This window comes from Hypanus sabinus, chromosome X1, assembly GCF_030144855.1.
Source record: "Hypanus sabinus isolate sHypSab1 chromosome X1, sHypSab1.hap1, whole genome shotgun sequence".
NCBI classification, from domain to species: Eukaryota; Metazoa; Chordata; class Chondrichthyes; order Myliobatiformes; family Dasyatidae; genus Hypanus; species Hypanus sabinus.
The window spans coordinates 23578897-23601124 of NC_082738.1; the positions used below are offsets into that span (position 1 = coordinate 23578897).

A 22228-nucleotide genomic window follows, 5' to 3' on the forward strand; every position below is an offset into this window, starting at 1 on the left:
ATTTCCTTCTTCAACCGCCAGATTGATCGCCTTTAACTTAAAAGCTGCATCATATGCTTTTCTTCGAGTGTTTTCCATGTTGATGAGGGTGAGTACAAATGACTGATTTACAATAATTGTGAAAGTGCGCTTGATTTATCGTACAATTTCATTGGACCTCTGTGAACTACTCATCAATTTTATTGGTCTACTGTTACGAGGCAAAATGTTTTTGGCGGCATAAAAAAAAACATGCATTAGCGGCACCGTAGTATAGGCCGCAGTGTTGCCGCAGTGTTCAAAGCGTGGGAAAAAAGTAGCGGCTTATAGTCTGGAATTTACAGTATTTCTTCCAGATAACAACTACCCTCTGGATGGGGAAAAAAATGTCCCTCAGATCCCCCCCACACCACCAATGACTTGCCTTAAATCTCTGCCCTCTAGTCTAATGCACCTTTGCCATATTTTTGAAGTCTTTTATTTTGAAAAGATTTATTGGAGTAGATGCAGAGCATGTTTTCACACATGGAAGCCCAAAATGTTGAATGAACACTTATACATTCAATAAGAATTCCGGCAAAAGATCTACATTCTGAAAATGGTTAAATTGTAGAATTTATTACCACAAAAAATGGTGATTATGAATAGGATACTTATGTGAAAGGCAAATAGACATGAGGGAGAAAGGTAATAAAAGATGTGTTCAAGAACAGAAGGAGCTTCTTTTGAAGTATTAAGACCATTGAAAACCTGTTACATCAGAATCAGGTTTAATGTCACCGGCGTATGTCGTGAAATTTATTGTCTTTGCCTCAGCACTATAATGCAATACGTAATAGGGAAAAAAATGTGAATTGCAGTATATAAATATATACAAATAAAATAGTTAAATAAGTAGTGCAAAAATGGAAACAACACAGTAGTGTGGTTACTGTTCAGGAGTTCGATATCTATTTAGGAATCAGATGGCCAAGGGAAAGAAGCTGTTCCTAAATCGTTGAGTGTGTGGCTTCAGGCTTCTTTGCCTCCTTCCAGATGGTAGCAGTGAGAACAAAGCATGACCTGGGTGATAGGGATCTTTAATGACGGGTGCCACCTTTTTGAGTCATCGTTCCTTGAAAATGTCCTGGATACTGTGGAGGCCAGTGTCCGTGATGGAGTTGACTAAATTTGCAATTCTGCAGCTTATTTTGATCCTGTTCAGTAAATTCCCCCATACCAGACAGTGATGCAGCCAGTTAGAATACTCTCCACAGGACATCTGTAGAAATTTGCAAGTGTCTTTGGTGACTTGAAATATAGCTGCTGTTGTGCCTTATTTGTAGCTGCATCAGTGTGTCAGATCCAGGTTAGACCCTCAGAGGTATTGACACCCAGGAACTTGAAATTGCTCACTCTTTCCACTTCTGATCTCTTTATGAGGATTGGTGTGTGTTCCCTCATCTTACCCTTCCTGAAGCCCCTAATCAATTCTTTGGTTTTACTGACGTTGAGGGCAAGATTGCTGCTGCAACACTACTCAACTAGCTGATATAGCTAACTCCTGTACATTCTGTCGTCGCCCATCTGAAATTCTGCCAACAATAGTTGTATCATCAGCAAATTTATTGATGGAATTTGAGCTGTGCCTAGCCACACAGTCATGGATGTAGAGAGAGTAGAGCAATGGGCTAAGCACACACCCTTTAGGTGCGCTAACGTTGATTGTCAAGGTGGAGATGTTATTTCCAATCTGCACAGATATTGTGGTCATCTCGTGAGGAAGTTGAAAATTCAGTTGCAGTGGGAGGTACAGGGGCCTAAGTTCTGGAGCTTTTCGATCAGAACTGTAGGAATAATTGTGTTAAATGCTGAGCTGTAGTCAATAAACTGCATCCTGACTTAAGTATTTGTATTGTCCAGATGATCCAAGGCCACGAGAAGACCCTTTGAAATTGCATGTTCCGTCGATCTATTGTGGTGATAGACTAATTGCAGTGGGTCCAGGTCCTTGCTGAGACCTTTGCAAATAGTTCATCCTTTTTTGTGACTACTTTGCATTTATATTGCAACACCCTCCCTTCATAGTGGTGAAAACCCTTCTTCCTCGACTGCTCTCTTTCTCCTGATGGGTGGAAGAAGTAAGGCAATGCAGTAATAGATTCCTCATATTTGTATCTGGAGTTTTCAGGAAAATATTCTTGTGTTCACTTGCTCTTGCTTTCTATACAGTTTTATGAATTGATATTCAAAACTAATTGTACTTCCTATTTGTTGACAGGTCCATGCTAAGTGGATAATGGATACTGATACCTTTAATGAATGGATGAATGAGGAAGATTATGAGGTAAATGATGATCGAGCGCCTGTTGTTCGAAGGAAAAGAATTTCTGCCAAAACATTAACAGAAGAGGTAATTGCATGGTTTCCCATTTTAGTTTTTTCCTTGATTTGAGACAAGTTTCAGTCATTTGAGTGATTGGTTATATGTAAATATTTTTTAAAGTTTATTCCTTTTGGTTATGTTTAAATGTGAGCTTGTTGCAAAAGTATGCAATATTCAGAACAGGTATTCGCTGTTTTAATTTGAAAATACTGAGGAAGTAAAATCATTTGAATTCAGATAAATATGTACTTATTTCAAAGTTTTGTTCAGGAAAAATACCCCGTTCTGCTTATTTTCCTAGTAGAATTCAGAAGCTTAATTTCTCTTCATTGATTTCCTTTTTCCACACCCAGAGTTTAGCACCCCAAATAAGTTTAATTTAGTAACTGTTGTTGGATTTTGTTGCCCTTATTCCTTAGTTAATAGGACATGAAATGTTCTTCTTTTGGATGAGTCTTCGGAACCCTCTTCCTCAAAAGGGCAATGGAAGCAAAGTCTTTGAATATTCTAAGGCAGAAATAGATAGTTTCTTGGTAAGCAAAGGGGTGAAAATTACAGCAGGTTGGTGTGAGTGCAAAATTGAGGTTACAGTCGAATTAGCTATGGTAGTGCAGGCTTGAGGAGCTAAGTAGTCATTCCTCTACCAAACTTTTTTTCATATGTTCCCTGGCTGACAAAGCTTGGTCTGTTATTTAGAGACAATTCCTGTCTGAAAATATATAAAATTTGGTGCTTTTATGAAAATGAGGTTTCATGGGCTGCATAGAAAATGAATAATTCTTTAAATATTTATTCAAAGGTGCACAGCCCTGATTCAGATAGAAGAGATAAAAAGGGAAGCAGTCACAAAAAGAGGAAACGTTCTCCTTCTCCTTCTCCTACACCTGACTCCAAGAAAAAGAATACCAAGAAAGGGTGAGGCACTTCCCTTGTCTCTCAAAATTATTTCTTTGAAATTGGAAATGTTAAACTTTGTTTCCTTCCTGTATGAATTTAGTAGGCAAAATCCTTGTCAACATTCCTGTCTACCAAGCTCCTGGACCACACCTCATGTATTGGAAGAAAATAATGTTTTTCCTTAAAAACAAATTAGACACATTATAGTCCTCTACTACTCAAAAGCTTGTTAAAATATAAATTACTTGAATAATGCCATGATGACAACTACACAAATCTAGAGGACAGTGGCCAAAAAAAGTGGTATTGTGCTGAAAAATTATAAGAAACATCAACAATTATTAAAGCCCATCTAGAGTGATCCTGGTCCAAGTATTATTTCTTCAAAGCAAAAACTGAAACAAGAAAAGGTCACATGCATCCTACACACTTCTAAGAACTCTTTATACAAGCTGTTCATCGGTTTCTCCTATCACAGATCCTCAATTAAACTATCTGTCCAAAGCAATGGATGATGAGAAATTGAATTATATTGGTTGTCTTAGATATTTAGGAGGCAGTAAAAATATAATTTGAGCATTGTAAGTAGTTAGCCGTAAGCATCCATCAAGAAGAAGGGGGATTAATTAAAATTCTCAAAATACTTCTGCGGGGAAACATCCTTTTGGCCACCATTTTGTTTTGCCAGTAACTAGAGGTAATTTTTTTTTAAAAAGGTTTCTATTACAGCAAACACACCGAAACTTAAATTCCCAAGAAAAAACTAACCTTGCTCTATTCTCTTGGAAATTTGACCAATGGTTATTTTTGGAGGCATGCTACCTCTGAAGGGCCTGCGGCTTAGTTTTTCCAGTTTGCTTGGTAGAAGATTGTTTTTATTTTTTGGGGAGTGGGGTGTCTTTGAATGTATACCCTCTGCCTAGTAATGAAGAGTAATGGTCTCAACCTTTTTTTTTAATTGCAATTACTGGATCAGTACAAACTTCAAAATTGAACACTTGACATTTGTGATCTGTCTGCCAATAGATGCCCTTGCAGTGTTATGGTGCTTCAGTGGGTATCCTATTTGATAATAGGAATGGATTGCAGATTAAAATATCAGGCCAAATTATTTACTGCCACTAAGTCAGATTCTTTTCCTGTTTGTTGTTTTTATTGGTTTTCTGTAGGGTTGAATTTTGTAATTCTGTAAATTTTTCCTTGAAAACTCAAACTTATTTGTCTTGATCTTTCTTTACTTCATTCACACTGTTAATGATAGAAGAGGGGCTCTTTCTCATTCTCCAACTTTTTCCTCTTTATATACCAGGCATATTCATGCCAGCTAATTCTATCTTATCTAGTACTACTACATCTGTTTTATCTCTTCCCCTTTTAGATTTACTATGCTTGAGTACTGCTTTCTGTTCTCTCGACACCTTTCTGTGTGCACTGCTGTCTCTCTTTCTTATTCTACCACCCTCTGGCTGTGTACCTCTTTCTGCCTCTTCCCTCTGCCTAACCCACCCCGCCCCCCCACTCCCGTCTCCTAGTTCGGTCTCATAGTATAAACTTTTGAAAGGGGCTATGGCCTTTTTATGAAGTACTCAAACAATGAAAACTGGAGCATACAATTTTTTCATGTGAGCTTTGTTCAAGACTTTAAAAATTTCCATCTCTGTTCATAAAATGGCAATCAAAAGACCTTAGAATTTTTTATTACACATACAGTATATGGCCTTCCTTTTCAAGAGTTTAATCTGCTTGAATGCCTTTGAGAAAATATGAAAAGTCACAAACTTACCTGTCAAAAATTTTGTTGAGGTGGAACATTGTTACATGTGAACAATGAACTGAAAAAATGTGGTTTGGCAATTTTTTCATGAAAATATTGTATGACAGGATATTAATCAGAAGAGAGCTAGATGTAAACAACAAAGTCTGTTAGTTTTTTAAAAATCAATATAGAATCTGTCCAATGCAAAGGATTTTTAAAATACGCAATCAATTCTTACTTCTGGGTGAATCGGAAATTGAGCAAGAGTGTTACACCCTATTATTATGATTATGATTTACCATGTTAGGTTAATCACTTAAAGGCTGACTCCACTCCAGCAATATTGAGATGAGAGTCCCAGAAGCAGACAATTATTTTTATATATTTTATTGGCAGTAGGGACTGAGGCAGACAAATGAAGTAGAGAGTAGTATGCCACACAAGAAAAGCATGTAGGGACTGTGCTACTAGCCAGAGAAAGCAGAGTATGTGTAAAAAAAAACAGGGTTGCTGGGGCTACATGCAGGCAGTTATATTTAAATAGCTGACAGAAAACTGGAGAGGGAAGAGGGAAAATTCTTCTCAAAGAAAAGAAAGTGACAAGAAATTAAATTTTGAAAGAGAACAATGTTGCCAGAAGCAATCAGGACTAGGAGCAGGGCAGACAGCATAGCAAGGAAACCTTTCTAGATTTACTAACTACATTAATGTCAGATTTTTTTTTAATCAACAAAAGCAATTTGTTAAGTTGTCTGTTAGTTATCTGACTGGACAAATCAAAAAAGTGTAATGAAAAGTCAACCTCCATTGGTAAAGCTAGTATCATGTTCTCATTTTTTTTAAACATGTTATCATTTACTAATGGCAAAGTGGAGCTGGCCAAAGAAACTTGTTATAATTTGTCACATTTTTTTCAACTGTAGCATCCTGTGCTATATGATTCTATGTGACTTTAATGTGGTTATTTAATATTAGGAATACTGCATAGCAGTTCCACAATTAGCTTTCCCTTCTGCCTGGAGATGAAGCTGAGCTGAAATTTTGGCTCAGTCTGGATATCTGGCATATACAGTTGATGCTACATCATGGAAGTTGAAGTTTTTGCCATCTTTTATGGAGCCCAGAAAAATGTGAACTAGTAAATATAACTATGTTGCAGGGAACATATACAGGGGAATAGGAGTGAATTTGTGAAGAAAACTAAAGCTGATTCGTTTAGCAAAGTATTGTAAAAGTTAACAGTATTGTAGACACAGTTGGAAGTCTTAACTTTTAGGAGGATTAGAGTGTGTGATATTTTGACCTCAAGTTACAATAATGCAGTACATTTGTTGTATTACAGAAATAGGTGACCTACTGTGTTGTTTAGGCAACAGCAGAGCTGTGTTAAATATTTGAAACAGTACTTCAGTTGGATTTTCAATCTTTTAGAAGAGCTGCCAGGGTATTCATTACATCTTTTGTATCTTTCTATGTTATAAAATGGAAGTGAAGTCTTTTGGTAGATGGAGGCAGGTGGTAAAAGAACATTCTAATAATGGGTTAGTAGGGCCTTAGTCCAAAGAAAATGACATGCTGTCATCACCACCTGATAACTTCCAAATCCCAGGCTATTAAAACTGAGGGAAAAATGCATTAGGAAAAAGTTTAGTGTGCATTATAATACTTTATAATGCATCCTTCACATACCACAGGAGTAAAATGATTTAGTTGTTGCTTAGCACCTACATAAAATGGCTGAATTTGGAGACTGGTGATCACCTGGGTTCTGAGTGCCGCATTCATAAAGTCATTGGGCCTGTCCCATTGGGACAGCTGGCTTTTTCCCCAGTTTGTACAACTATTAAGCAGAACAAAATTTCAGTCAACTTGCAGAAGTAGGTGCAGGGCTGAGTAGCTCAGCTGTTAATCCTGCAGCCTTGCATCACCGTACATTTGATTCTGATCTCCATTGCTATCCATATGGAGCTTGCTTGTCCTCCAGTTGCAGTTTCTTCCCGCATCCCAAAGACAAGCTAGTTGTAAGGTTAATTGGATAATGCGTTATCCCTAGTCTAGGCAGGTGACAAATTAATTGTCTACTGTACATTTCCTCTAATGTAAATGAGTGGTAAGAGAATTGGGTGGGGGGGGGGGTTCATTGATGCGTAGGTGAGAGAGAATAGGTTACAGGGAAATAACTGGAGGAATGTGACTGTTGGGAATGCTCTGAAAGTTAGCATTGACCATTGGAATGAGTGATCCCACGTCATACAAAAATAAAATATTAGTTTCATTTTCTGAAATTACATGTTTCATTCTATTTCAAACGTGGCAGGTCCAAGTTTTTTTTTTCTTTTTCAGGTTCAACCCAAGAATTAGATTATCAGCAATGGCCAGGGAGCCTTTATAGCAAGTATCATCTGCCCATATTGGGGCCTCTTTATTTATTAATTACATCAATGTTGCTCATCTGTTTACAGGATATGCTCTCTGGGGCACTGTTTCCAGGTAGTACAGCAGCAAGCATCAACCATTCACTTGCACTCCTAACGCTCATAGGATAATCATACAGAAAAAAAACAAAGTGGCTGAGGAATTCAATTAGAATTTTTAACGCCCATTGAAAATCACATTTCGCACTCCTGAGCTGTTGCTCAGTACAGCCAGTGGTGCGATATATTAGCTGCAAACCAATAAAATGCCTTCATAATTGGGATGGGAAATCAGCATCAATGTTTGCCAAAGGCTTGGAGTACCTTGAAAATTGCAGTCATTTATTTAATGTTTTGTGATCTAAACTGATGTGCGCAAAGTAGACTGATATGAGTGTACTTGTGGACCAATTACGGCCAGTCGCTAACGTGTCAGTTTTAAAGCAGGCCGCCACGCTGCAGCAGCAAACAGCAGTTAAAGTCGGGCGCAATGATCTCTCAGTTTCTTGTTTTATGGAATGGGAAGTTTCATTTCAAGGGCATTTACATGAAATTGCACATATAATCCAACAAGAATATTTGCAGGGTTGTCTTTGTAGTGTTTCTTCCAAGTTAGAAAGGTTGCTTAGAAACTCTTCCACCCCAAGGGGGAAACAAAAGTTATCAACTCGAATACTATGCAGTTTCAAAAATGAACTCTGACATGTGCCCACAATATTGTTATTTTATTAACATTGAAAGCATTTCCATTCACACACTAAACCTGAGCAATTTAGCAGAACGTTTCCTTCCTCTCGTGTGTGCACTCCCTCTCTCAAACTGTTCCCAGGTGCATAGTATCCTCCTTTTGGTCTTTTTTTTCTCTCTCATCTCTTTGTTTTGCTTTCTCCCTCCCATCCAACTTTTCTTCTGCTCTGATTTTTTCTCTCTTTAAAACAATCATTCATCCATATAGAAAATTTCTTGATGGTAACATCAGACCAATGAAGATTATCAGAATATCAGATAAACAGTCAATAATCAGAAAATAGATCTTCATGAATCCCAAAGTCACAAATAATATATAATCTAAAAAAAGCTCTCCTTACATATAATATCAAGTGGACATGTTCTTTTATGTGGGTCATCATAATGAAGATAAAGGAATATAATATTTGAAGTGATTTAGATTTTCTTTTCTGTCTATTATTCATAGTTGAAACAAAATGTTGTCAATGAGAACATTTTGATACATGGTTTTACCCTTGCTGCAAGCCCAAATAAGAACGCAGGTCTTGGTACATTCATGTTAATGCTATTCAATTATTTATTTTAGGTGCGCATAAATAGAAAGAATTACTCTTGTATCTGCTTTTACCTTTTCTGATGCATTGCAAAATATCTAAATAGTAAGCAATGGGAGTGTACCTTGCTGTAAAACTTAAATATCATTTGGAAGGGATAGCAAGCTGAGCAAAACAAGGCAAATGGCAGTAAAGGGCCAAAACTTAAGCCTCAGGCTCTTGAAAGGGAGTAGGTCTGTAAATGCAAGACTTAATTGAACAAATTTCCAGGAGGACAGGGGCAACTTTTTGGGTAAGTTTAAAGATTTTTAAAAATTATATTTTTATATGTTTGTAATACTTCAGATCTTTGGGTTACCAGAAAACAAGATGGTGACCAAACATAATTTTAAATATGCCAAGTCTGCTTGAACTGGTGTTGCTAGTTATGTTTTTGGGAATAGATTCTCATACATTGTTTGTATATCTGCTTACTATTTTCTCTTCATTAGGTTTTTTGTGCAAATGTATTGCTATTTACTCTTTTTTTATGAATGAATAATATTAAAATTAGGTGCTCATTTGACATGTATGTGTGCATGGTGCTTTCAATTTATATAGATGCACTCCAGAGGCAACATCCTGAATTATGCAGCTAGGTTCTTAGGACTACATGAGAATGAATATCCGGGGGATGACTAATACTCCTACTGACTTGTTTTTAATTGAAGATTATTTCACCATGGAAGAATGAGGATATATTAGAAATGGATAGGGTGGTAATAAAAGAAGGCAAAGCATCTGCCAAAGTAGACTAGGTGCAAGGGAATCCATAGAAATGATTGAGTATTCATTGGCATCAACATTAGTATCCAAGCATTGTAGAAGATACTTGTAACAGTAACCAGGAAACCACACAACCATACACTTGATAACTAGTATTTTAAAAAATGCGGAACATCCCAAAGGATGAACCAGTGAAATAGGAAGTCTGCAAGACTTAATAACAATAAGTCCTAATATTATGAAATCTAATTAATTAAAGATGTAATAACATGAAATCTAATGAATTTAATCACAATAGATCGATTATTACCAACAAGTGAAATCTGTTATATTGCAGGAGCAGTACAGTGCAAAGGTGTAAAAATCTATAAATTACAAAAATAAATAGTTCAGAAAAAAGGAATTACAAAGAAATGTTCATGGACCATTCATAAATCTGATAGGAAGGGGAAGATACTGTTCCTGAATTGGGTCTTCAGGCTCCTATATCACCACCTTGATGGTGGTAAAAATAATAGGGCATGTCACAGATGGTGAGGGTCCTCAATGATGGATGCCACCTTGAGTCATATGAACATGCAGTGAATGGAGGGATATGGTCATGTGTAGACAGATAAGTTTAGTTTTGTTTGGCAGAAGCATCGTGGACCAAAGGGCCTGTTCTTGTGCTATACTGTTCTGTTCTATGTTCTAAAGCACCTCTTCTGCATTATTACTTCAGTACTCTAAATAGCTGCTCCTTTAATGTCACTTAAATTCAATCCTTTAATATTAATGCATTCTAAAAGAGAAGTTCTTACTTTTTTTCTGGCTAGATTATGCTTCATTTATCTTCTAATTGAGAAAATTCCATTTCATTATTTATCATTTCCTTCCCCCAGTAAATTTTAAACAATCCTACTGCTGTACAGGAGGTGCTATGCCAATTGAAACTTCAAATTAATTGCAATGAGTATACTACCCAATGAGTATATTTACTGTGCTAGTTAACCATTTGGGGTACTGCATTAGCTTTTTGTTAAGCACTGCACACCTATATTTTCCCACTGTCCAAACAGCATTCAAGCTGTTTTTGCTGGAACTAATGTCAAACTTATTTTACGAGTACTATAATTACAAGGAGAAACTGGCATAAGCACCGGCCTGATGAGCCACAAAGACTCGGGACAGGACTTTGACTTTGATAATTGCAAGAGCAGAATGATGCAGCATAGTTTATTTTGTTTACCTCATCCGGTTCTAAGCAAAAATAGAATCTTTTATTTTCAGTTTGCTTCAGATTATTTGAGCTGCCTAATTTCCTGTAAAAGGATGTTTTATGAGGAAATAAATTGCAATTTTAAATACAAGAAATAACTATTCTCATTTTTAAAATCTTTTTATTGGTACGTAATCTTCTACAGCTATAGAATGATACAAAACTTCAACAAATTAATATGTATACAATTAATAGAGCTGAAGAACAAAAAAGCTGATTATAATATATAAAAATGGGGGGGGGGGAAATTCCCCCAAAAAAAACTATTCTGCTGTGAAACAGGATCTTTGAAAGATAGGATTTTCTAACATGTTGGAACTCATTTTGATTGTGTGAGAACCTTTGTTATTGATTCACTATTTAAGAAGATATAATTGTGAACTCTCATTTGGCAGATTTAGTTTGCCTTTGACATCATACTTGCTAGTCTTCCCATTCTCAAGTGAGTAGTCTGAGACCGAGAACAACTTAGCTGTCCAGTAGCTTTTAATATGGAAAACATTTCAAGTAAATAAGTTTCTGATAGAATTAGAAATTGGTATATAATTTTTAAAGATTAATATACCATTTTGCCCCTTACTCTTAATTCTTAAACTCCACCACCAGCATGTTGTTAATTTTAAAAACACAAGCTGAAAAAGCTGGACTTAGCCAGCCAGGACATCGGAACAGTTATGATGAAAGGTCATTGACCTGAAATGTTGATCTTTCTCACTCCATAGGTGCTGCTTGGCCTGCTAAGTATTTTCAGTTTTTATTTTAGCTTTTCTGCATCTGCAATTTTGTATTTTATGCTTGTTGCTATTGTACTTAACTTTGACAGTAATAAATTTACCAGAATACTGTTACAGATTCCCTGATGCTTATCAACATCAGGTTACTAACCAGCTTAGGAAGGTTACAGAATATCAAACATAACAGTCAATTTTTGGTTCAGTCATTAGCCTCATTAGTGGTCCATTTTGATTGACTCAGTGAATTTGTAACCTCAGCCCTTCCTGAAGAGTTTCCCTGATTTATCCATTCAACTGATGGATATTGGAATGACCTTTAAATGGCATGTTACATTGTTCTACTATTCACTTCAAACTGCTCTTTATGAATAATCTTTTTTTCACGTTCTGTAGCATGTACCGATAATAATCTACCATATCTATTTTTAATTTTGTCCATATTTCCAAAGTAGTTCCCATCTGTATTCTGTAATTGCAATATCATTCCTTAATCCTTCTAATCTTTGTGATTACAGTATAATCTCTTCCATTGATTTCCCTCTCCTTTGTACTTATTAATCAGAAACTCCCCAAACCTCATATGTAGAAGTAGCCTTATGGATGCATTTTATACCCCTTCCGTTCCAATTCTTGAGCCTATTTATAGCCATGTTTCTTAGTTATCTGTAATATCAGTAGGACTGGAATGTAGGAAACCTCTGACTGTACAGCTTTACTTCTTTAAACCTGACATTCAGAGGTATTATGGAGACAGATGCTATAATTAGGAACAAAAAGCATACTGCTAGAGGAACTAAGCAGTCTGTGGAAGCAGAGAGATGGTTAATGTTTTAGGTTGAGACCCTGCTTCAGGACTTGAATGTATTTATGATTTTCCAAATACATTATGCTTTTCTTGCTTTATCTACTGTTTCCCTCTAATTTTACATTCCATTCAGTCTCTTTATTGCTGCCCCTTGTTATTTGATCCAATTTTCCTACATTAACCTATTTACTCTCTCTGCCGATACATGGGTACCTAGCCAAATTAATGAGTTACATTTCACTTGTCCAAAAATCATTTCATTGACCAGAATATCAAACCCTTCCTTCTACAGAATGCATTCAAGAGCAGGAAATATGAGGTTACTACACTTGTGAATGTGGCCCATTAACTCAACTCCTCAAAGCTGACTGCAAAATTATCAGTTTGTTGACTGTTCTCAAGATGTTTTTCCACCAATACCTTTTTATATCTTTACAGTTGTGGTTGGCTGAACTTTAATTATGGAATGCCTCACCACATAACTAAAAGATGTCCCCTTTTCTCTAGGTAACTTCTTGCTTCATAGCACTACAGAGTTGATGTAGGTTTCCCACTATTTCCTTTCCTTTATCATAGGTTTCAAATTAAGGTCCAGGTCCACAATGCTTTCATGTACCTCTTTCTGGTCTCTCTGCAGATGATCACACTCAAGGTCTAACTCTTATCAGTTTTATTTTGTCCAAGACTAGAACTTGAGCTCATATATACTCATAGAGTTTTTGCAGATTTGTTTGCTCAGTGGTTCCCACATCACTAAACTTTAACCCCTATCTCCTTCTCAATGAACTTTCAGACTCTATTGTAGTCATACAGTCTGTAAAGGGCAGTGAATGGAGGGAAATGTCTTTTTATAGGTGCTTCCTTATTCTTTGAGCAATCTGTGCCTTCCATATACCACACAACAGTCATTCAGGGATATAATTTTTTAGGTTGAAACAAGAGATAGAAAACCTACAGCACAATACAGGCCCTTCGGCCCACAAAGTTATGCCGAACATGTCCCTACCTTAGAAATTACTAGGGTTACCCATAGCCCTCTATTTTTCTAAGCTCCATGTACCTTGAGTTTTAACTGCTCCTGTTTAGTTTGGATTTTAAAAAAACACAATGGAACAAGACCCTGGAGCTTTGTACCAAGTTATTGCAGTAAACGAAATAAAATATACCCCATATGTAATAACATCCCAACATTTGATCGACACGCATAGCACAACTTCTATAGTTCCAACTAAGTTAACTTTAAAGGTGATCTACAAAATATATCATTTGAATTTTGTGTGTGAGATGCTGGTTGCTTCAACATACTGAAAAAGTGAATATATGGCTGAAGCACACTTGTGGTCCATGAACTTCAAGTCTTTACAATTACAATATCTCTGTCCATGACAAAACTAGAGTTCTAAATTGGTCACTTTTTTAATCACCTTTTTAAATTAGCCAAGATTCTGTGGCACTGAGAGGTATGCATGATCCATTGGTGGGATTGATCATTGAGCTGCTTTTGTTCCATCTGATCTTTTTTGTTCCTGCAGCCTATATTAAACCAAGATAGTGTAGCTTTGCACTGCACACCTATATCCAAATGACCTCTCAGCAAAGTGATAGAAATTTTTAAAGTTTGCAGATCTGTAGTTAGATTTGTTTAAGTTGATGTTGGACGATGGTAAAAATTGAAAAGCTAGCTTGCTTGTTTCCAGCAATTCCTGTTTTGACTGGGGCCTTCTGGTAGCAGCCATCCTCACCTGCATCATTATTGCATATAAATTGACTGAATATAAAATGCACTCAAACTTTGACAAAGAGACAGTATTGGTATCTGGAGCATTTTCCATATGATTTTCCGCATTGGATAAATGTAGCTGTCAGTGATAGTGATAGAATGTGACTACATAAAGAAAGAGTTAGAATGTTGTACTCTTGAGCGGATGACCGCATTGCACCTTGTTTTAAGACGCAGTCCTGCCACACCATATGCCAAGTCAAAGCGTGGACATCGAGAGGAGGACCAAGAGGATCTGACCAAGGACATGGATGAACCTTCTCCTGTCCCCAATGTAGAAGAGGTCACACTACCGAAAAGTGGTAATAAGTTTTTCTCGTTTAATGTTTTTAATCACTGAATTTGTATTGATCGCTTGATTTTAAATGGATATGTATTCTGTTGGTAGTAAATTAGGACTGTGCAATGTTTATTTTAGTTGCATTATCTTAAAGGTGAGCCACTTCCTCTGAAATCCAAGTTGGATTTAGTTCCAGATACCAAAGCTGAAAACTAACATTCAAATTGAAGGTACTGCCCAAGAACCACTCAAAATTACTTCAAGTTGTATTTCTGCTCCACTATACTACAGATACAGAGTGAAGGATCAGAATTACTTATTTTCAAATGTGCTTTGTAAATATAAACAACCCAACACTGTTTTCTCTCTTGTTACTGTTGATTATGCAGTGTGTTTTGGAGTAGCTTTCAGATTCTTCATAGATGTATCACATAAAGCCTCAAACTGTGCTGAGTTTGGTAAATATTTCTGATTTTCTAAGTTGCAATACCTTGGAAATTGATTTTGCCATTTTCAAAACCTTATAACCAGCAGCTATGTTTTATTGATATTTGGCAGAAATATATGCATGGAGAAGTAAATTGGGTTAGGATCAAAAATTTTTTTAAAATCCAGTGACATCTTATTTCGTGCAGTAGTTAGGACAGTTGGAAATTGTGCAAAACTGATGGCCCACAAGACAATCCCAATATGTCTGAGTGGAACAGCTAAAACATCAGGCTAAGCAATTAATATCACCAATGTTCTGTTGTCCCAAACTCCTTTCTTCAGTTTTAGTAAAATATAAACATTCATCCAAACCATAACCTTGTAAGTTATAATTGAAACTGCTACATGGCAACTGAAATTTCTGCTTTTAGTAAATCATAACCGGCAGCTTTCTTGTAATAATGAATTTGCCCTCAAAGCTATTATTGCAGTTTAGGCTTTTCCTTCACAGTATCTCAGCTGCAGGTTTAGTACAACCATGTACAAAGAACAGTTATTACCCTTCAACCATCAAGCTGCTCAACGTCCATGGATAACTTCATTCATTACTACTCTGATTCTGCCACCTACAGACTCACTATCGAGGACTCTTTACATCTCATGTTCTCAGTATTATTTATATTTGCACAGTTTGTCTTGGTTGCACATTCGTTGTTTATCAGTCTTTGCTTAAGTATAGTTTATTGTAATTTTTTCCTATAAATGTCTGCAAAAAATTAATCTCAAGGTAGTATATGGTAATATATGTGTCCTTTGATAATAAATATACTCTGAACTTTGAATTTCATTTACAAAATTCCCTGTGGAGCTTCAGTTCACTTCAAGATTTTGCACCTTTATGTCTGATTAGATTATGATAGTTTCAGAACACCTTTGCACAGATTATATCTGTCCAGTATTGAGAGCTAAGAAACATGGTTTGCAGTTGCCAAGGGTGTATGGGATAGAGCACAAATCCATAACAACTTATATGTATATGATGCCTTTAACACATCCAACCTGATCTTCAGCAACATAGCTGCATCTGAGCCATGATTCACTCCAATGATCTTCTCAAATAAGTTTACCCACTTTGAATCTTATTTCAATATCAAAATAGGGTAGGAGGCACCATAGTGTAATGGTTAGCACAACACTTTACAGTATGGGTGACCCAGGTTCAATTCCCACCATTGCCTGTGAGGAGTTTGTGTTCTCCTAATGACTGTGTGGGTTTCCTCCAGGTGGTCTGGTTTCCTCCCACAGTCAAAAGATGTGCCAGTTGGTAGTTTAATTGGTCATGGTAAAATATCCTATGATTAGATTAGGGTTAACTCGTTTGGTCTGCTGGGTGTTGTAGCTCAAAGGGCCAGAAGGGATGGATGGATGGATGGATGAATGAATGAATGAATAAATAAATAAATAAATAAATAACCATGTGTATGCTGGAAATCTGAAATAAAAACAGAAATACTAGAAGAAAGTTGCACTCCAGATTTATTTGAGCTAAACTAATTGGTTTACAGTGATATACATATTGTTGAGTGTGTTGTGCTTTGCAATATAGTGTTAAGTTGCTATTGGAATGAAATTACTTTTAATGTACAGAATTAATTAAATATGAATTCAACTTTCTCCTGCTATTTTTAGAGAACAGCTCCCAACACTCCAAAATAAATAAGATTATTTTGTGCTTTCAATTAAATTAGGACTAATGTTCAGCTGCAATGATAAGTTGACCAGCTACTTACAAATGGGGCATGGTGTCTAATTTAGTGGCAAGCCTGTGTTTGAATTCAGAGAATGTCAAAATAAATATAAATATTTTATGAGTGAAACCTCACACACTATATGATTATCAATGATTAATCTGTAGTAAAGGGAACAAGTGAAGATTGATAAGATGTATTCATACAGGTGTATAAAAGAAAGTAGCAAACTGAAGCAGAGAAAGTTAGATTATGCATACCATTAAACAGACACAAGATGCTTAGAAATTAATTTGCTGTTACTGCGCATGCTGTGCAGTAACTGCCGTCAACATATTCTGCATTCCATTGAAATCCCTGAACCGTGTAAGCGTTAGGTGATGATTCTGGATAAGCAACTCAGCATTGCATTCTATATTACTGATGCAGCAATATGCTTGTCCCAATTTAGTAACTTCTATAAGTCCTTGTAAGAAGATTAGCTTCTGGTGAACAGAGACCTTACCTGGCCACAGTTGATACAGGTAATGATTGTCAGCTAACAGATGCACCAGGGACTGTCTTCCAGAGTTTGGACAGTATTTGTACAGTGTCTTGAATTTTATTGTCCAATTTTGTGTTTATGGTAACTGTAAGCGAGACCCTGAATATGCAGAAAGCAAGCATGGTTGAAGCACCTCTCAAAATGATGTAAGACCACTGTTCATGTTGCAGTAAAATGCTTGGGGGGCACTTGAGGGTGAGGGATTCTGAAAACTTGCTGCAGCAGAGTGCTTTGTACTCGTGCAGAGCCAATATTAAGATTTGGTCTCTGATCTGAGCAGAAGTTTGGCTGGGTGGCTGGAGAGTTGCCATCTGTCCATTTCTAGAGGGTGACAAGAGAAAATAATCAATACATAAATGTCCTACTCCTGAAAATAAATGTATTGTTCCTTGCACATTAACAAGACCATCTGACTCTGCAGTACATAGGGATAGTAATAATATACCCCTTCCAATAAAGTATAATTTTTTCAGGTAGTGTAGAAAAAATAATCAGGGACTTCTGTCAAATAATATAGAGAATAGAACGGATTATCTCACTTTAAGCACACAGTATATTGTAGAAATATCCACCATGTGAATAGTTTCACCATTGCACTGTTTACCTATTGGACTAAAGATCCTGCGAAATGATTGGAAGAGCAAGGGTAGCTTCAGGTATGTTATACAGTATTTACCCTAAAATCATAGTCAGCAAAAAAGAAACACATTGTCTCATATTTATCTCACTGCTTTTTATTGGATCATGCTATGCGCAAAATGACTGCTGCTTATTGCCTAAAAAGTAGTAGCGATTGCACTCAGTTGTCTGTGATGTATTTTTAAAAATCATGAGGTGCTATATAGATGGAAGTAATTTTTATGAAATAGAAATGCATGCCATTCACTGAAATTTTGCATTCGGTCTGCACTCTCATTCATAACATAAAGGAAAACAATAAAGGTAACTGAAAGAATAAGAAATGCAGTGAGAGCTTAGTTACAAGTTTTAGTATAATTGCTTCATTGACTTCATTTTTCATTGGTAGCAAAATGAGTTCATTCTGGGGAAGCTGTAATCTATCAACTTCTAATCCTCTTCCATCCTCTTGCTGCTGATAATCTTCATCCAAAATTGGTTTAATGACTTTTTTGACATCAATATCAGGCATGCAAACACCATTACCATTGCTACAACTCCATCTCAGACATATTGTAAAATATCCCATTACAATCCAAACCTAGAACTCTTCGGCGCAAAATGACTAATCAGCAAAGTTTTAATTGTTAACCTACATCTACTTTTAAGAGTCTTGGCGGTGTTCAGCAGGACTTGTAGAGCAGTGCCAGCAGATGGATTTTGAATGGATCATTTTGGGTAAAATTTTCAACTTCACCACTTGGTCACTAAGTTTTGTTTTAATTTAAATCAATAGAATGAAAATCAAGTTGAGTGCCAGTCTTGATGCTACAGTATACTGCTCAAACATGATTTGTGTTATTCGGGTCTCTGAAAAGTCAGCTCTCATGCCAGAGTAATTGAGAAATGCACAGATTCTTTAAGATTTAAACATTTTAATGAACACTGGAAGCTGGGCAGAGACCTAAAGAATTCTATGACAGCTGTCACAGTCCATTTTCACATCAATAATTGCGCAATAATTGGCTGGCATGTTTACATACTTTAGTTGTGACAGCATTTCAAAAGTATTTCATGGTATGTTGATCACAATTGGCATGCCTTTATGGTGAGATAATGTATTGATTCAGCTGGTATTTCACTTAAGGATGCTCTCTCTGTTGTGTTTCTTTCTTCTAGTATCGAATGTAATGCAGCAGTCAGCCTGTCAAAATAAGTATTGTTCCTGGTGTGTGGAAAGTGTGGAAAGCATAAATAATTGGGGCAGTCTTCATTTTTAATATTTCAGTGCAGTTTTGGATGAATGTATTAAAATTTTTTCGCATCCCTTGGAAAGCATTGCCTTCTCAAAAACTGACGCTCTGCCCCCTGTAATCAGTGCAATGTTTGCGGTTTTGATAGTTCTACGATTTTCTGGATCATTATTACTCTTTTGCCTGTTCTGTTTCAGCAGAAGAATACACAAATGAGACCTTCAGTGATGGTTCCGTAACTCAGTTTAGTTTTTGCTACTGTTCTGTATTGGAAGTCCATCTACAATTTGAGTATTTGGAGGGCTATAAGCAATTAAAGTCTAGATTGCATTCAGTTTTGAATAATTTTACCACCCTGAGATACAGTATGTTGAGACCCTTCTTTGACCATTAGCAAATGATGTTATTCCATATCTGGTACATGTATTGAATGCAAAACAGTTCTTGAAGTCTTGATACTGAAGAAAAACCACTGTGCTGATGGATCACTGGCTCTGCATTCAACGGAGTCATCTTGCTGGAATGAAGCCTTAGGAAGAGTTAAAGGTTGCTAACAACTGCTTCATTGTTACCTCTTGGTCAAACAGTTACAGCGCTGCCTTTTGCAATACTCCTTTTATGTTTCCTGAGCATTATTGTCTAGATAGATACTGCTCATCATAGTCAGCAATTTTCTAGAGCTAATGTTATAACTCATCAGCAGGGGCTCTTTGTGCTCCTTGCTCTGCATTTGTTCACTCAAAATTTACATAAAACATGCTTAAATGAAGATAAATTAACTACCATATTCATTCTTTATATTATATTCTGCAAGATTAGATAGCCGGTCTTCCAAATAAAACACCTGTTAAATAAGCCAATGCATGTTATCCTTCCCAAATATTTTTAACATACAATGACAATAGCAAAATCATTCCACAAATAAACTGAGTTGCACAATGCCAGCCAGTGACACTGAGCACTCCTTAATGCTATCAGGTCAGTTGGTAGGACCACAATTAGAATTTGGTTGTGTTTTCAAACCTAGAAGATTGCTTCTAGAACAGATCCAGGAAAAAGGCAGCCCACTGCCAACATCTTAAGACTAATTAAAGATGATCACTTGCTAATGATTTCCAGATCCTGTTAATGAGTAACAAGAGTTCTTCATTCTCTTAAGTTTGAGCACACAGAAGGAGTGAGACTCAAACAGCATCTGGGATACAGTTCCTTTCAAATTTGCAATGTTCATTTGTGTATTCTACTATGTGTTAATTGCAGTTTGGGGTTCATTGTGGATGTTTATAATTGGTGTCAAATAGTCTGTGGTGTTTGTAACATCAGATTTTGTCTTTTAGTGAATACAAAGAAAGATTCTGAATCAGCTCCAGTGAAAGGTGGAACTATGACTGATCTAGGTAATGAATAATCTATTTGTCTATCATCCTACATCTCTCCACTTTAGTGTGCCCATGTCTATCTTTGTCACTTTCAGCCAGTTATTCACTTTCTCTCCCCATTACCTTCTCACTGTCTACCTATCTGTCCCTTGAATCATCCCATCTAAATTTTTACCAGAACCAATATGTATCCCTCAACTAAATACCTGTTCACTTTCATCCTTATTTTGCTCCTAATTGTCTTTGTGATTTTCTTCGGAAAACACAGTGCCGAATTGCCAGATTTTGGTTCAAGCATGAATTTTATTAATCAGAGTTTTAAACTGCATGCATAAGCTATGAGACTACAAGTAACACACAGGCTATACTCTATAACTTTACTGCAGAACTGAAACGACCAATTTTACAAAACCAATCATTCACTAATGAGCAAAACTTCATTTTCCAATAGCAGAGCAGCGCAATACACAGTGGCTGACTGCTTGGGTTTTAATTTCATTAACCTTCATGCAAATTGTTTTGACCATTAAGCTGGTTTATCAGGCCAACTTTAATTGCATCAGAATTTTGAAATATCCATAATAGATTGGGAAATAGTAAATGTAGCATCACTACTTATGAAAGGAAGTGGAGACAAAAGAGGGAACCCTAAACCAATTAGGCAAACATCAGTTGCCAGCAAAATATAACTAATTGTAATTAGTGTTTATTTCAGGTTAGTAAATTGACACTGCCTGGTTGTGACATGTCTCAGTACTGGCCCTCAATAATTCACAATTTATATAAATGATAGATGAAAAGGTAGAATGTAATGCCTGCAGATTTGCTGAAGAAATCAGTCCAGGTGGGTAAGTGAACCAATAGCATAGTCTGCCTATCGTGAACATTTGTAAACTTGACTCTGGAACACCTGCAGAGCAGTGTACAAGGCAAGCAGACATCTATGTGAACGTACATCACAATGGTGATCCACTACTTCACGCGTAACCTATAAATCCTGTGCTCTGGCAGTTCTCCTATGCTGCCCTTTTGAAAGGATGAAGATCTTTAGAATAATGAAAATACAACTAGATTCATAGTATAAAAATGTAAATTTTCAGGCTGTTAATCTATTGTTTCCCCTCACCACACATCCTGCTTCACTGTGTAGTATGACATAATGCTCTTTTTTAAATGCATTATTTATAACATATCTGCCGGAATTCCAGCCAAGGAAGCACTTTTGACCTCTGTTTTCTTTTCCAGATGAGCAAGAGGATGATAATTTGGAAACTACAGGCAAGGTAAGAGAGTTGTTCACTCATAATTCATGTGCACTCTGTTAGTTCAAGATTAAAGATTGTTTGTGGTCATTCTTCAGAACACAAGTGTAAAGGAGATCAAAATGATTGTTACTCTGGATTCAATGCTGCATGAAAAACACAAGCATAAAGAACATAAAAAAGAAACAAAAAAATAAAAGTAATCCTATAAAACACAATGTACAAGTAACTTGTATACATAGAGTTAATTGTACATATATAAGGTGACAGTGTTGCTAGACAGTTTGTGAACCCTTTAGAATTTTCTCTATTTCTGCATAAAGATTATCTAAAATGTGATCAGATCTTCACATAAGTCCTAAAAGTAGATAAAGATAACCCAATTAAATAAATAACATTAAAAATTGTACTTGTTCATTTATTTATTATGAAAAATAATCCAATACTACATATACTTGTTGGAAAAAAGTATGTGAATCTTTGCTTTTAGTAACTGGTGTGACCCCTTTGTACAGCAATAACTTCAACCAAACGTCTCCAGTAACTGTTGATCAGTCCTGCATGTCAGCTTGGAGGAATTTCAGACCATTTCTCTTTACACAACTGCTTCAACTCTGGGATGTTGGTGCGTTTCCTTGCATGAGCTGCTTGCTTCAGATTCTTCCACAGCATTTCTATA

General features: G+C 36.3%; 1 protein-coding gene across 4 annotated transcripts in view; it reads left to right on the top strand.

The window, feature by feature from the left end:
- Window positions 1-22228, top strand: part of LOC132384691 (SWI/SNF complex subunit SMARCC2-like) — a 124780-nt gene that overhangs the window by 59490 nt on the left and 43062 nt on the right. For 3 of the 4 annotated variants that reach the window (XM_059956056.1, XM_059956059.1, XM_059956057.1), the window contains exons 9-13: window positions 2240-2371; window positions 3144-3259; window positions 14208-14338; window positions 20246-20305; window positions 21533-21570. In XM_059956056.1, the coding sequence (XP_059812039.1) occupies window positions 2240-2371; window positions 3144-3259; window positions 14208-14338; window positions 20246-20305; window positions 21533-21570 (477 nt within the window). The remainder of the gene's footprint in view (window positions 1-2239; window positions 2372-3143; window positions 3260-14207; window positions 14339-20245; window positions 20306-21532; window positions 21571-22228) is intronic. The other variant, XM_059956058.1, reaches the window with a different exon arrangement.